The 15,155-nt window shown below is 39.0% G+C and overlaps 1 protein-coding gene across 1 annotated transcript in view; it reads left to right on the top strand.

Moving 5' to 3' along the window:
* Positions 1 to 15,155, top strand: part of TMC1 (transmembrane channel-like 1) — a gene marked incomplete at its 5' end in the record, with an annotated part of 129,350 nt that overhangs the window by 82,368 nt on the left and 31,827 nt on the right. The window contains 1 exon segment of the mRNA XM_008581725.1: positions 8,445 to 8,573. Within this exon segment, the coding sequence (XP_008579947.1) occupies positions 8,445 to 8,573 (129 nt within the window).

Consider the following 15,155-nt stretch of genomic DNA (forward strand, 5'->3'; position numbering starts at 1 on the left):
TGGGCCGGCCCTCTTAGCAGTGGTTTGTAGTTCTCATTATAGAGATTTTTCACATCCTTGGTTAACTCCATTCCTAAGTATTTTATTTTTTTGGTGGCTATTGTAAACAGGCAAGCTTTCTTGATGTCTCTTTCTGAATGTTCACTATTGGAGAATAGAAATACTACTGATTTTTGTGTGTCGATTTTGTATTCTGTTACTTTGCTGAAATCATTTATCAACTCTAAGAGTTTTTTTGTAGAGGCTTTAGGCTGTTCGATATATAGGATCATGTTATCTGCAAAGAGGGACAGTTTGACTTCATCTTTTCCAATCTGGATGCCCTTTATTTCCTTCTCTCCTCTGATTATTCTGGCTAGTACTTCCAACACTATGTCAGATAGAAGTGGTGAGAGTGGGCATCCTTGTCTACTTCCTGTTCTTAAAGGAAAAGCTTTCAGCTTTTCCTCATTCAAGATGATATTGGAAGTGGGTTTATCATATATGGCTTTAGTTGTGTTCAGATACTTTCCATCTATACCTTACCTATAGAGAGTCTTTATCATGAATGAGTGTTGAATTTTATCAAATTCTTTTTCAGCATCTATAGAGATGATCATATGGTCCCTGTGTTTGATTTTATTGATATGGTGTATGACATTTATTGATTTGCATATGTTGAACCAATCTTGCATCCCTGGGATAAATCCCACTTGATCATGGTGTATAATTTTGCATATGTGTTGCTGTATTCTGTTAGCTAGTATTTTATTGAGGATTTTTGCATCTATATTCATCAAGGGTATTGGCCTGTAGTTTTCTCTTTTAGTTGTATCTTTACCTGGTTTTGGTATCAGGGTGATGTTTGCTTCATAGAATGAGTTTGGGAGAATTGCCTCTGTTTCAATCTTTTGGAATAGTTTGTAGAGAATTGGTGTCAATTCCTCTTTGAATGTTTGGTAGAATTCTGCTGTGAATCCATTTGTTCCTGGCTTTTCTTTGTTTAGAGCCTTCTGATAACAGCTTCCATCTCTTTTATTGTTATTGGTCTGTTCAGATTTTCTACATCTTCTTGGCTCAGTTTTGGTAGCTTGCGTGTATCCAGAAATTTATCCATTTCCTCCAGATTTTCAAATTAGTTGGCATATAGTTGTTTATAGTAGTCTTGAATGATTCCTTGTATTTCAGATGTATCAGTTGTAATATCACCTTTTTCATTTCTAATTTTTGTTATTTGGATGGTCTCTCTCTCTCTCTTTTTTTTTAGTTAACCATGCTAATGGTTTGTCAATTTTATTTATCTTTTCAAAAAACCAACTTTCTGATTCATAGATCTTTTGTATTGTTTTTTGGGTTTCAATTCATGAAGTTCTGCTCTGATCTTAATGATTTCTTTCCATCTGCTAAGTTTGGGTTTGGATTGTTCTTGTTTTTCTAGTTCTTTAAGGTGAAGTATTAGGTTGTTCACTTGTCATCTTTCCATTCTTCTGAAGTAAGCATTTAATATGATAAATTTCCCTCTTAGTACTGCTTTTGCAGTTTCTCACAGGTTTTGGTATGATGTATCATTGTTTTCATTAGTTTCTATAAATTTTTTGATTTCCTGCTTGATTTCTTCTTGGACCCATATGTCATTAAGTAGAATGCTGCTTAATTTCCATGTGTTTGTACAGTTTCCAGAATTTCATTTGTTATTGATTTCTAATTTTAATCCATTGGGGTCTGAAAAAATACATGGGATAATTCCAATTTTTTGAATTTATTGAGACTTGATTTGTGACCTAATATGTGATCTATCCTGGAGAATGATCCATGTGCTGATGAGAAGAATGACTATTCTGAGGTTGTTGGATGGAACGTTCTGTAGATATCTGCCAAGTACAATTGGTCTTGAGTGTTGTTTAGATCTTGTGTTTCTCTGCTGATTCTTTGCCTAGGTGATCTGTCCCATATTGACAGTGGGGTGTTCAGGTCCCCTGCTATTATGATATTAGTGTCTATTACCTTCTTTAGGTCTAGTAGAGTTTGCTTTATAAATCTGGCTGCTCTGACATTAGGTGCATATATATTTATGATTGTTATCTCCTTTTAATGGATCAATCCTTTTATCATTATGTAGTGGCCCTTATTATCTCTTTTTATGGTTTTTAGTTTAAAGTCTATTTTATCAGATGTAATAATAGCTGCTCCAGCTCATTTTTCATTTCTGTTTGCATGGTAAATGTTTTTCCATCCTTTCACTCTTAGTCTATGTGAGTCTTTATAGGTGAGGTGGGTCTCTTGAAGGCAGCTTATAGTTGGGTCCTCCTTTTTAATCCAGTCAGCCAGTCTGTGTCTTTTGATTGTGGAATTTAATCCTTTTACATTAAGAGTTGTTATTGAAAAGTGTTGATTTACTCCTAGCATTTTATTGATTTTTATTTGGTTGTCTTAAGTGTCTTTTGTTCCTTTTTTTCTGATTTACTGTTTGTTTTCTGTATTTGTTGGTTCCTTGGGTTGTAGATAAACTTTTTTTTTTCTCTCTTCATTGTTGCCAATTTTATTTTACTAGTGGGTTTTGATTTTTCTTGAGATTTTATGGCAGTGGTAGTTATTTTTCAGGTACCAAACCCAGTACTTCCTTGAGAATTTCTTGTAAAGGTGGTCGTGTGGTAGTGAACTCCCACAGTTTTTGTTTGTCTGAGAAATATACTATTTGCCCTTCATTTCTGAAGGATAGCCTTGCAGCATTGAGTATTCTTGGCTGGCAATCTCTGTCTTTTAGTATTTTGAATATATCATCCCATTCCTTTCTGGCTTTTAGGGTTTGTGATGAAAAGTCTGATGTTAGTCTGATTGGGGCTCCCTTATAGGTGATTTGACACTTCTCTCTTGCAGCTTTTTAGATTCTCTCTTTGTCTTTGAGTTTTGCCAATTTGACTATAACATGTCTTGGGGAAGACATTTTTGGGTTGAATACATTTGGAGATCTTTGAGCTTCCTGAATCTGAAGATATGTTTCTTTTCCTATACCTGGGAAGTTTTCTGCCACTATTTTGTTGAATATGTTTTCAATGCAATCTCCTTTTTCCTCCCTTCTGGAATACCCATGATTTGGATATTTGAGCACTTAAGGTTGTCTGATATGTCTGTTAGATTTTTTTCAATGTTTTTAATTATGTTTTCTTTCTTTCTTTCTTTCTTTCTTTCTTTCTTTCTTTCTTTCTTTCTTTCTTGTCTGCCTGTGTTATTTCAAACAGCCCATCTTCAAGGTCAGGGGTTCTCTCTTCTGCTTTTCCAAGCCTGCAGGTTAAACTCTCTATTGTGTTTTTTATTTCATTGGATGAACTCTCCAGCTTGGCCAGCTCTGCTACATTATTTTTCAGGGCATTGATTTCCTTGTACATTTCTTCTTTCAGGTCCTGTGTACTTTTCTTCATTTCATTGTGTTGTCTAGCTGAGTTTTCTTGTATCTCATTTAGTTTCCTTAGAATTATAACTCGAAATTCCTTGTCAGATATTTCAAGGGCTTCTTGTACTATAGGATCTAGAGCTTGTGAGTTATTACCCTTTGGTGGTGTACTTTCTTGATTTTTAATATTTCTGGTATCTTTCCTCTGATGTTTAGTCATTGTGACAGGGGATTTCACGGTCCACTGGTTTGACACTATTGTCTGGCTAGGATGCTGCTGGGGCTGCCAATTCGGTATGGCTGTCTCAGTGTCTGCTCAGTGCCCACTAGTGCCTCAGGTGCATGGTCACCTCGGGTCTCGGGCCTCTCTGGGGAGGTGCCTCTCTGGTCAGCATGCACTCAGCCAGGCTGGGCATGGAGTCAGGGGGCAGTGGCAAGGCCTACCTGCTGGGTTGCACGCTGGCACTGCAGGGCGTGTAGTCTCCACAGATCTTGGGCTTCTCCAGCTGGGCACCTCTCTGATTGGCACGCACTCAGCAGGTCTGGGGATGAAAGTATGGTATAGTTAAGTATGTTTGTTTTACTTTATTTTTTAAGCTTTCAGGAACCAGATAAACCCCATCTTTCCTAGTTAGTTGTATGTTATTAATGTTTGATTTTCAGATCACATTTCATACATGTTTACAGAAACAGATTATGTATGAAATAATAAATATAATAAAATGAAATAAAAGTTATCTGCACTTAGCAGAGAGGTGCCTGTGATTCAGGGTATGGTAGAGAGAATAACAACCCTCCAAAGTTAACTACAACCTAATCCCTGGAACCTATGACTATGTCACATTATATGGAAAAATGGACTTTGCAGATGTGATTAAGTTAAGAATCTTGGGCTGGAAAAATTATCCTAAATTATGGGAGTATTCCTAATGAAATCTTAAAGGTCGTTATAAGTGGGAGACAAAATGGTCAAAATCCTAAAACTGAGATATGACAACAGAACTAGAGGATGTGCTTTAAAGATGGAGAAAGGAGCCATGAGCCAAGGAATTCAGGTAGCCTCCAGAAGCTGGAAAAGGCAAGGAAGCAGATTTTCCTCCCATGTCTGCACTTTGATTTTAGATTTCTGACTTCCAGAACTGTGAGAAAATAAATTTGCATTATTTTAACCACTAGATTTGTGGTTATTTGTTACAGCAACCACATAGGAAATGAATACACGTGGTACATGGATTTCTATGTCTCAAGGCTCTGTGAAGTGAAGTATGGTCATGGCGTTAAACAGAGTCAAGTTTTATCACATTTAAGCTGCTTCTTAAATCTTCAGCCCAAGATTAAAGAAATGAAATGATAGATAATACAGTTTTCACAAACTCCAAGAATTTGAGATGTTCTCTTCTGTACATCCTAGAATGCAGGCTGGCAGGAGGACTAAGAAACCTACCCATTAGCAGACACTTATTGAACAGGATTAATAGAGTTAGCTGTAAAGAATAAGATCCGGGCTGGGTACTTCTTGGGAGGGGGAATGGATCAATTAGATATGAATGCCAGTGCAATCTAGGAGAATATTTATGTTTCTCATGCGGAAGCTTCTGTGAAATTCCCATGCATACTGACATAAAATAAAGGAGTAGCCATTTATTTAGTTCTGCCTCTTGAAAGCCCCTGGACCATGCTGCTTGTCTTGTCTTTTTTTTTTTTTAAGTTAAATTTTATTTGTAGTGGTTTTTCTTCCTTCATCATTTTTCCTTACTGCCCTTTGTAGTTGGATTTCCCCCTTCTCTTTCATCTTTTTCCAAATGGGCATTACACATTTGTGGGAAATTATGCAGGAGCTGACCTGGGGAAGGGGTTACGGTTCTGAATGGAATGTGGATGAGGCAGGTGGAATCCTGATGATGAACGTGGATGAGAAGATTGGATGACATCCCTAAGATGAGCTGGAGGAGCTGGGCCACTATTTGGGGGATTCCCTTTCCTTGAAAATGATTCTTCCTATGATACATGAACATTTTAAAATTTTAATATAATTTTTGAATTCTCTTCAAGTATTGTATGTGAAAGTTAGGTCACTGGTTGGAGAAGCATAGAATTTCAACCACTGGGATGACCTAACTTTCACAATGGGAAGATGTGGAGGATTTCCAAACCACTCTGAAATTTTCTCTTACCTGAGCAAGTCTTCCAGACCTGGCATTGGAAACCTAAATATCCCTCATAGCCTACCTCTAACTGGTACTAGTTACTAGCATCTGAAGTCAACACTGACTGGGCAAAGGAAAGGAAAATAAGAGTAGGGAAGTGTTAAAGTTGTGTCCGGAAATAACCCCAGGAATCCTATCACTCATTCATTCATTCATACTTATTGAGTGCTAAATGCCAGGCATTGTGCTAGATACCGAGAAGTCATTGTAAATTTACAATGGCAACAAAGCACCGCAAGGTTGAAATGCACGCACCCTGAGGACTTTTCATAGGGAGCTTACCCTTGTCAGGGAGATGAGGGAAGAGTCCCTAAGTTAGTGATGTGATGGTTCATGTTAGATGCCATAAACTTCGTCAAGAGCTGAGGTGCGGAACCCCGTGCAGCAAACACCTGCACGCACCGCCACCTGACGGCCTCTAGATGGCGCTGTGCGAGTGTTCTCCCCGTCCCCCGGCGGGGCTCTGCTGTCACCGTAGGGAAAAGACTCAGCACCTACCTGTGCGGCATCCTTGACTGACGGGACAGGGCAGCCGGCGGGGAGGTACGCACCCTTCTGTCTCTTAAGTGGACGACTCTGAGGCTTACTCTAATACGTCCTCTGAAGTGGGTCCCCAGCAGGATCAAGACTCACTTGCCCCAGCAGGGACGGCTTTTAACTTAGTTTGGGGAAGGCTTTCCCTCGTCTGCTGCTTCTCTCTTCCGCCTCCCCACGCCTGCTCTTTGAGGTCGCTTCCCGGATTATACGACTGCTCACAAGCCCTTGCCACACATGCTACGTTTAAGTTTCAATTCATAATTTTTGGTTTTGTTTTTATTGTATGGGTATTCATTTTACCACTAACTTCTATTTATGGCAGATGACCTATTCCATTTATAATAGTAACAATTATTATCATTATTATTATTATTATTACTATTACTATTATAATTATTATTATTATTTTTTGGACCGGTAAGGGGATCGCAACCCTCGGCACGGTGTGGTCTGCACCGGCTCAGCCAGTGAGCACACTGGCCATCCCTATATAGGATCCAAACCCGCGGCCTTGGCTCTCCCAGCGCCGCACTCTCCAGAGTGAGCCACGGGGCTGGCCTCAACAATTATTATTTTTTAAAATACACTGCATAAAAGTTTTAAAAGATCAGATAAACGATATTTCAGATGGTACTTGGACGTGGCGGGGACAAAGGTGGTGCACGACTGCCCGGAGCTTAGGAAGCGCTGCCCTGAAGCATGAGCCTGGAACTTACCAAAGGACGACTGCTAGTCCAATGTCCTTTGCCCTCTGGGACAATTAGTCCTCACTAGTTATTTGAGAGGAGACTATAGAGGTGGCTAGAAATAAAAACCAAAAGGCTTTCATATTATGGAAAAGCTCTAGTATTTCTGACAAAATATGTCTTATTAGACATTCAGTGTCTTTAGCTTTAGGGCACAAATTATTGAGAAGAGACAGAAAGGGAAAAGCAGAAGTGAAATATCATGATAAAAATTTATAATTATATGTGGCTAGTCTTATATTTATTGCTTATTAGCCTAGCAGTTTGAAGAGGAAATAGTGAACTTTCTCCTCTGTTCCCCAGCACACACACTTTACACATTAATTCAAGCCCGTATCAGTCAGGTAACCAGTTTCTCATTTTCCAGACTTTTTCTTTGCATATACATACACATAATATGCACATACATATATACAAATATGTACTGTATATATACAGAGAATATTTTCTTAACAAATGAGTTCATACCACATATGCAATTTTGTAAACTTTTTAAAAACTTATTTTCTATAAGGACATAGTATTTGAACATGTTTTAAACAATTTTATTGAGATATAACTTACACAACACCCTGCAGTTCACCCATTTAAAGTGTACAATTCCATGGGTTCTAGTATATTCACAGACTTGCATGTCCTTCACCATCCATCACCACAATAGCATTTTGTTTTAAGGGCTCACAATATTCTGTTGTGTCTACCCATTTTGTAGAATTTAATTAACATTTTCCTGAGTGTATTTGAATTTATTCTGATTTTTATCCAGAAGAAGCAATACTTTCATCGACGTAAATATAGATTTGTGCACTTGAGCGAATATTGATACTTTCTAAAAGTGGATTTCCTTGATCAAGTTTCAAGCATTTTAAAATGTGATGAATTTTGACAGATTTCCCCCCAACATTGTGCCAGTTTAACTATTTCATCAGTTTATGCCAGTGCCTGTTTTATCACACTCTCACCAGTATGGAGAAGCACAGATTTTAACATATTTATTCCTCTTTGAGACAACAATTCATTGTTTTAATGTGTATTTTTATTATGTGGGGTTTGACTATTTTTCAATGTTTTAATTGATTGTTTGTATATGTTCTTTTATGAATTTTTTACTTTTTGCCTGCTTTTTCTTTATTGAATTGCCTATTTATTTTTACACTGATTTATACAAGTTTTTAATGTGTTAGGATTATGTTTTTAATGTGTCTAAACCTTTATCGTATATGTTGCAAGTACTTATCCCAAGTTTGTCTTTTAACTTTGTAAATAGTGCTATTTGCCACATAAAGCTTTCAAATTTCTGTGTGGTCAGTATTTTTCCATCTGCTTTTGGTTCTTGTGTTATGCTTATAAAATTTCTCAGTAAGAAGACTTGTGATATGCTGGATGGGAAATTATTATTATTAGACTAATAAAACAGGGGTGAAACATTTTTTATTTACTATATATGCCAAATTATTTTTTGCTTTTACCATTAATTGCATTCTTCAAGTCAACAATTTTTTAGAAAAATGGCAAATTTAATGTCAACACTAGGACCATTTGAAAACAGAAATGTGGGTTTTAATACAGATAATATCTCAACAGGAATTCGTGCGGCTGACTGTTTCTGATGTTCTGACCACCTATGTCACAATCCTCATCGGGGACTTTCTCAGGGCATGTTTTGTGAGGTTTTGCAATTACTGCTGGTGCTGGGATTTAGAGTATGGATATGTAAGTATGATATTGATTTTTCTCTGATCAGATTTTTCCTTTGTGATTCATCTTTTATACACACTATGCAAGAGGATGTCACCTTCGGGTTCAGGGGGTGGGATCACCTTTTTAGAAGTCAATAAGTGAAGACCAGTGAGTACAGTTATAATTCAGAGGAGGTCAGACTTGAGTCTCATGGTTTACAACATTCTAGTAAAATTAGCAGAGGTTGGCTAAAGCAATGGTCCTCAACCGGTCAGTTAAAATGTTGAACTCAGTAAATCTTGGCCCCACAGTCAGCCTCCCCATGAAGCTTGCTGGCATTTTTAGATGCATTGCAAGATGGCTAGTATGAACTGCATATCCTATTAATTCCTTTGAATTCTACTAAACTCCCAGATAATTATCATGTGAGAGTCACTGCACAGTAGACTGGGAGATAAAAGGTTGCGTAAATATGTACTTGCTTCACAAAGCTCACAGTCTAATAAGAGCTTACAGAGACACAAGCAGGGAGCTCTGGAAGTTTCAAGGAACCCCCAGTTTGTGGACAGGGCTCTGGCAAGTGGTGTAGCTGAATTCTGGCAGGGGTGGCTTTTCCTGAAACAATGGCACAGGTTTCATAGAACCCCATTGGTCCTGACTTTATTGCCAGCTTCCCCTCTGTGCTCAACCCTAAGACTCCCCACAAAGTTTGTGGGCAGTAGCACAGCACACGTGACTCTGTGGTCTAATACATCACCAAGTGTCCACTGTCCCTCTTTTGCAAATGAAACTGGCTCCAGTCATCCCAGGAAATACAGCCTGGGGGGTTGATAGTACTGTACTCATTTGCTTAAAATCCTTCAGTGGCTTCCTAAGAACTTAGAATCATTTCCATATCCCTTTCTAGAGCCTTCGATACCCTATATGAGCTGCTGCTTTTCTTTCTATCTGAGCTCATCTGCTACCACTTTTGCTCTTGCTTCATAAAGTCCACAAACATGGGCTTCTTTTTTCTGCTCCAGCACAACATGGTCCTTGCACTTGCACTAGCTGTTTCTCCCTCAAGGGGTGCTGCTACTCTAGACCTTGGCATGGCTGATTCCTTCTTGTCATTAAGAACTCAGTTAATGTGTCACCTCTTTAGACCTCTGCTCTGACCATCCAATCTAATGTAGCCCACCAGGCCATCTCTATTTCAACATGCTGTTATATTTAATTCATAAAATGTGCAACAATTTGACATTTCCTTTTAAAATGTGCTAAAGTCCAAGGGATTGACTGCTCTTGTCTCTTACCCATAGAACCTTACCTGGCTCATTCTTAGGACACTTGCTAATTTCTGCTGCAGATGCAGGTTGCTATGGGTTTAATTGTTGTCCCCCTCCAAAAAGATACATCAAAGTCCCAACCCCCAGTAGCTCAGAATGTGACCTTATTTAGTAAGAAGGCAATTGTGGATGTAACTGATGAGGGCACACTGGAATATGGTGGGCCTGTAATCCAATGACTGGTATCCTTAGAAGAATACGGCCATGTGAAGACACACACACAGGGTCTGTGTGGTGACAAAGGCGGAATTTGGAGTTATACAGCTGCAAGCCAAGGAGCATCAAAAATTTCCAGAAAATTGCCCAATGATAGAATGAGACAAGGAAGGATTCCCCAACAGGATTCAGAGAGAGCATGGTCCTACCTGACACCTTGATTTCAGACTTATAGCCTCTAAAACTGTGAGAGAATAAATTTATGTTGTTTTAAGGCAAAAAAAAAAAATGCTTATTGTCTGTCTCCTTCTGTTAGAATGAAAACTCGATGAAAACAGAGTCCCTGGCCTCTGTTATTTGAACTATGCTAGTCTCATGGAAGAGGTTACATGTTGCTGGCTTATTGAAAGTTGAGCCTGCCCATTCTAGCACCATCGAGGCAGCACAGTCTATTGACAGAACTCTGCCTTCTTGCAGGGGTATGTCCATGAAATCAGTTCTGGCTTAGTGTTCTTGAGCCAGTAATATTTCTCTCCACACCAGAAGGAATATCCTTTTTTTTTTTTTTTTTTAAGATGACCGGTAAGGGGATCTTAACCCTTGACTTGGTGTTGTCAGCACCACGCCCTCCCAAGTGAGTGAACCGGCCATCCCTGTATATAGGGATCTGAACCCATGGCCTTAGTTTGATCAGCACCACACTCTCCTGAGTGAGCCACAGGCTGGCCCTAGAAGGAATATCCTTTACAGCTAATCTCTAATCTGTCTCATGCCCTTTAGTCTCTGGAAAAGTCCTATATTCAGGACACTTTTCAAGACTCCAGGCTAGATCCTCTGCCTGGCTATCTGACTTTGAGACGGTGTCTTTTATGAGGTCATCTCTTTCAGCCTCGCTGAAAGTGCCTCCTTGGACGAGCCAGAAGCAGTTAGGTAATGCTGTTTGGTGAATGACAGTGAGGTAATGCTATGATAGATCCAGGACGCCATAGTGCTGCTTTCCCATTCCTTGCTATGAGGTATTCAGCTGGCTTGGTTTCATTTCTATTTTTTTTTTTCCTGATTCAGCTCTTCTGAGGCAGACATAAAAATTGCCATTTCTTTGTTAGGACATTGCTTGGCTTTTGCCTGCCTTTTATCCCTTGTTGCTTTCTTCTTAAGTGGTAGAAAATTTGACTGCAAATATGAAGTCAATATTACATGACCTGGATGCATAAAAGCTGTAATTAAATGACTCTAATGTATTATTTACTGAGTGCTGACAGGGCTCTTGGGTTAGTACAAAGTACAGGAAAAAAGGCAAGTTGCTGTTTTAGGGCACAGAGAATTTTCTTCTGTGTTACCTTTGGAAGGTTTTTTGGAGAAGAGCTCAGAATCAAAACAAGTTTTAAAACATTAATGTTGGATGATGGATCTTTGATGTGGATCTTATTATCAGTAACCCACCAAGTGGAAGGCTTACACAGTTGATTGCCTAATGGGTGCAACCATTATGAGCAAGCCTCTGTGCTGGGTGATAAAAGAACGTGGGGATGTAGGTGTCAGGCTGCTGAGAGGTTACAAACTTGGGCTTGCAGGCCAGAGTCAAGCTAGAAGGTATTTTTTTGTTTGGTCTTCCCAGAGTTATTGTTGCTTATTTTTGGTTTTCATGAGCTAATATTTAAACACTGGGGGATTTTATATGAAAACCTGACTTTCTTGCTTTTCATGACATATTGGAAGGCCTGGTAACTTTAGACTCATATTCCCACTAAGGAGAATTGGTTGAAAGAGAAACCACCGACCTCTGCAGTTGGGATATTCATTCTTCAGTTCGTCCCACTCTTAACTACCCTTTTACGGGAGCTCCCAATATCCATAAAGGACAAAGAGGTAAATGTCACAGGAAAAATTAATTGCTATGGTACTTTGGAAGAGAGAGAGGGAGAGAGAGGCATTCTTCCCTAGAAATGTTGAGACATTACATAGGAGGAGGCATTTGATTCAGGTCTTCAGTGATGATCTAGATTTCAAGAGATGGAAAAAGGCATTCCCTGTGGAGGGATGAATATAAGACAGGGCCCGGGAGCTGCAAAGTGTGGGCAGTGTGGGTGTAGATGTGGAAACCTAAAATGGGCCCCTTTTGGAGGAGAAAAGGCAGGTGAGACTGTTTCTGTGCTATTCTCCTGGACATGCTAATTGACAAGATGGGTCCAGAAAGTACCTATCATGAAGGTGAGGAGAACCTGAGATGGGCAGAGGAGATACTTGCAAATTATTTCAGAAATAAAAGAGAAAAATGTGGTCATTACCATCACTACCACCACCAAAAAAAAAGAGAGACATATTATTTCTTTTTTTCTCTTGAATTCCAAAAATAATGCCAGTTTATTGTATAAAATTTATAAAATACAATAAAGCTAAATATGATAGTAAAAATCACAGATAATCCCACCACCAATGAGATTATTTGCGTTATTTGAATCAAATAGTATTAGCATTATATGTATGTAGATAAACAAGTACTGCATATTTATATATAGTGTTGTAGATTTTTATAAACACACACATATATATTTGTATATTTATGCATATATATACATGTGTATATACAGATATAGACTGGTTACCTGCTTTTTTCACCTAACAGTGACTGTTTCTCCATGGTATTAACTGTTGTTTAATAACCTTTTTAAATGGTTCTATGATATTGTACATATGGATGTACTAAAATCAATTTAATTAGTTTTTATTTGTTGTCAGTGGACTGTGTCTAATTTTTTGTTATTATAATAAATGTTGTGATACCATTTAATTATATCCATGTAGCTAAATATCTTCATTCATAAATCACAGTGGTATGCACAAATTATTTTCTTATGATAAATTTCTCTAAGTTGAATTGCTCATTCACCGAGAAAGTGACTTTTAAAAAGCTTGCTCACAAATTTATTTCAACAACCTCTGTTGAAACTAAACTCTGCAGGCTACAGCATTAGATTCAGAGATCCATAAAATGCTAAAGTTGGGTGGGATTTTGACATAATCAACCATAATGCTTGTATTTTACATTTGGAAAATTGAGTCTGTGAATTAAGTGAGGTTCCTAAGTTTATGTAGCCAGAGAATAAACAGGACAATGAAGTACACTTCTGGACAAAAACATTATGTTAAAATATACTGAATTATATACTGGTTCCATCTGAGTAAGTACTGATCTCTAATAGTGATCCTGTATATTTTGCCAGTCATAAGTTTATGGCCAAGGTATTATCACAACCAACCTATGAAGATGAGCCGAGGTGGGAAAATTACTGGCTTGGAGCAGATTACTAGACCATGTAATGCAAGCTAATATTTCCCGAGGCTTCTCTGTGCATGATAGTTCTCAGTGTTTTTAAAGCATTCGCTGACTAGTGGGGGAGTGGAATGGTTTGCTCCCAGGAGGAATTTTTACTGCTCTGATTCAGCACAAGGTGAGGCATTTCGTAAACTCTTCAGGCTTTTTTTTTCGGTAACAGTTCAATGCGGAACATCTTTACTTTTGGTAACAAGCAGGTCCCATGGGATTCCCCTTCACCAACAGCAACATGTGAGAGGCTGACTTAGGGGAGCCCCTGACCCCTGTGGGTCCCAGTGCTCGCTACTGTAAGATCACCACTCACACCTGCCAGATAGAGCTTAGAGGAAGACTTTTTATTTCAGAAGATGTTGGCCAGGAGACAGAGGTAAAGTCCCAACTGCCTCTCCAGTTGACTAAGACCTTATATTTACTTGACATAAGTAAATATATTGAGGAACAGGATGTACAGTCTTCAAACATGACAGACAGCTGCTTTTGATGCAATCTTAGTTCATCGTTATGGGGTAGCTATAAATGGAAAACAAAGTTAATTCTATAGTGTATACGTGAGTTGCGAGGGTGGATTCTACGTTTACCGATTACCCCCTTCTGTTAGTAACTTCTACAATCCTGGGGAAGGAACCAGGTCACAGACTTCTTGTCTAGCTACTTCCCCCTGGACAGGGTTGTCAAATTCTAAGGAATCCCTATGCAGAATTTCTGAGCCTGCAAATGAATTTCTTCAGTGTTACTGTATATCCCAATAAATATCGTCCCTGATGCCCTCTTCTTATGCACTCATAGAGTCCAGTGGTATTCTTCCTGGCCAGAAAAAAGCACAAAACCCGAAGGAGGACAGGTAATAGTATCACCTGAGGATGCTCTTTGTAAGGCCACTATTTCTAACCATGGATCCGTTATTACCAAGTCACAAGGGGCTGATAGGGATCCCTTTAAAAACCCAGTGGTTGGTTTTACAGTGATATCATCAGGAGTATCATCAGAGCTCCCATTATCCAATAATTGTCAGGTTCCATTTTCATCCAAAAAAGGGGTGTCCTTTAGTACATATCAGATACGTACAAGGAGGCTTAGCATAGTTCACTTGTGTCAGTTGAACTTGATAAGCTATTCAGGTATCCCAGTTAGGTTTGCCCCATCTCCTTACGTGCAAGCAGTGCATGGAGGTCCAGAGCTGACTGTAATTTTGGGTGACATTTCCAATAATGAGACAGATTGCCAGAGGTAGCCAGAGTCTGAGAGATTCATACTGAAGAATTGCCTTTCCAGGCCTAGCTAATCTGCAGAAAGAGAAATACAAATAATATTAACCATTTCTGTGTAAATTTCAACTTTGAATCTATAATGGGCTCAAAGCCCAGCTGCCTAGGTCATATCTCTTCACTCGGGTATGATGTACCTAGGTTTTGGGTCCTTTCAGCTTTACTGATGAATGGGTGGCAAGTAACACATCATAAGGTCCAACCCATCTTGGTTGCAGCTGTGAATTAGGGTTTTTTTTCTGTCCAGGTCTTGAGTGGGACTTGGTCACCAGGTTTTAAGGCATGTAGAGGGATGTCTGTTGGGTAAGCCACACTGTTAGATGCAAACTCATGTAACATAGTTAAAGTAGCTCCAATTTGTTTTACTACTCTGTAAACAATTCTCCTTTTGGGGACGAAGGGTTGGTAGGCCCCTGGGCCTGATGAGTCAATGGTCTCCCACCCAAAATTTTATAAGGACTCAAACCTACCTTGCTCCTGGGGGCCCCCAATATCCTTAATAGGGCCATCGGTAATACTTGGACCGAAG

The sequence above is a fragment of the Galeopterus variegatus genome, unplaced genomic scaffold (genome assembly GCF_000696425.1).
Source record: "Galeopterus variegatus unplaced genomic scaffold, G_variegatus-3.0.2 Scaffold2445, whole genome shotgun sequence".
Lineage (NCBI taxonomy): Eukaryota > Metazoa > Chordata > Mammalia > Dermoptera > Cynocephalidae > Galeopterus > Galeopterus variegatus.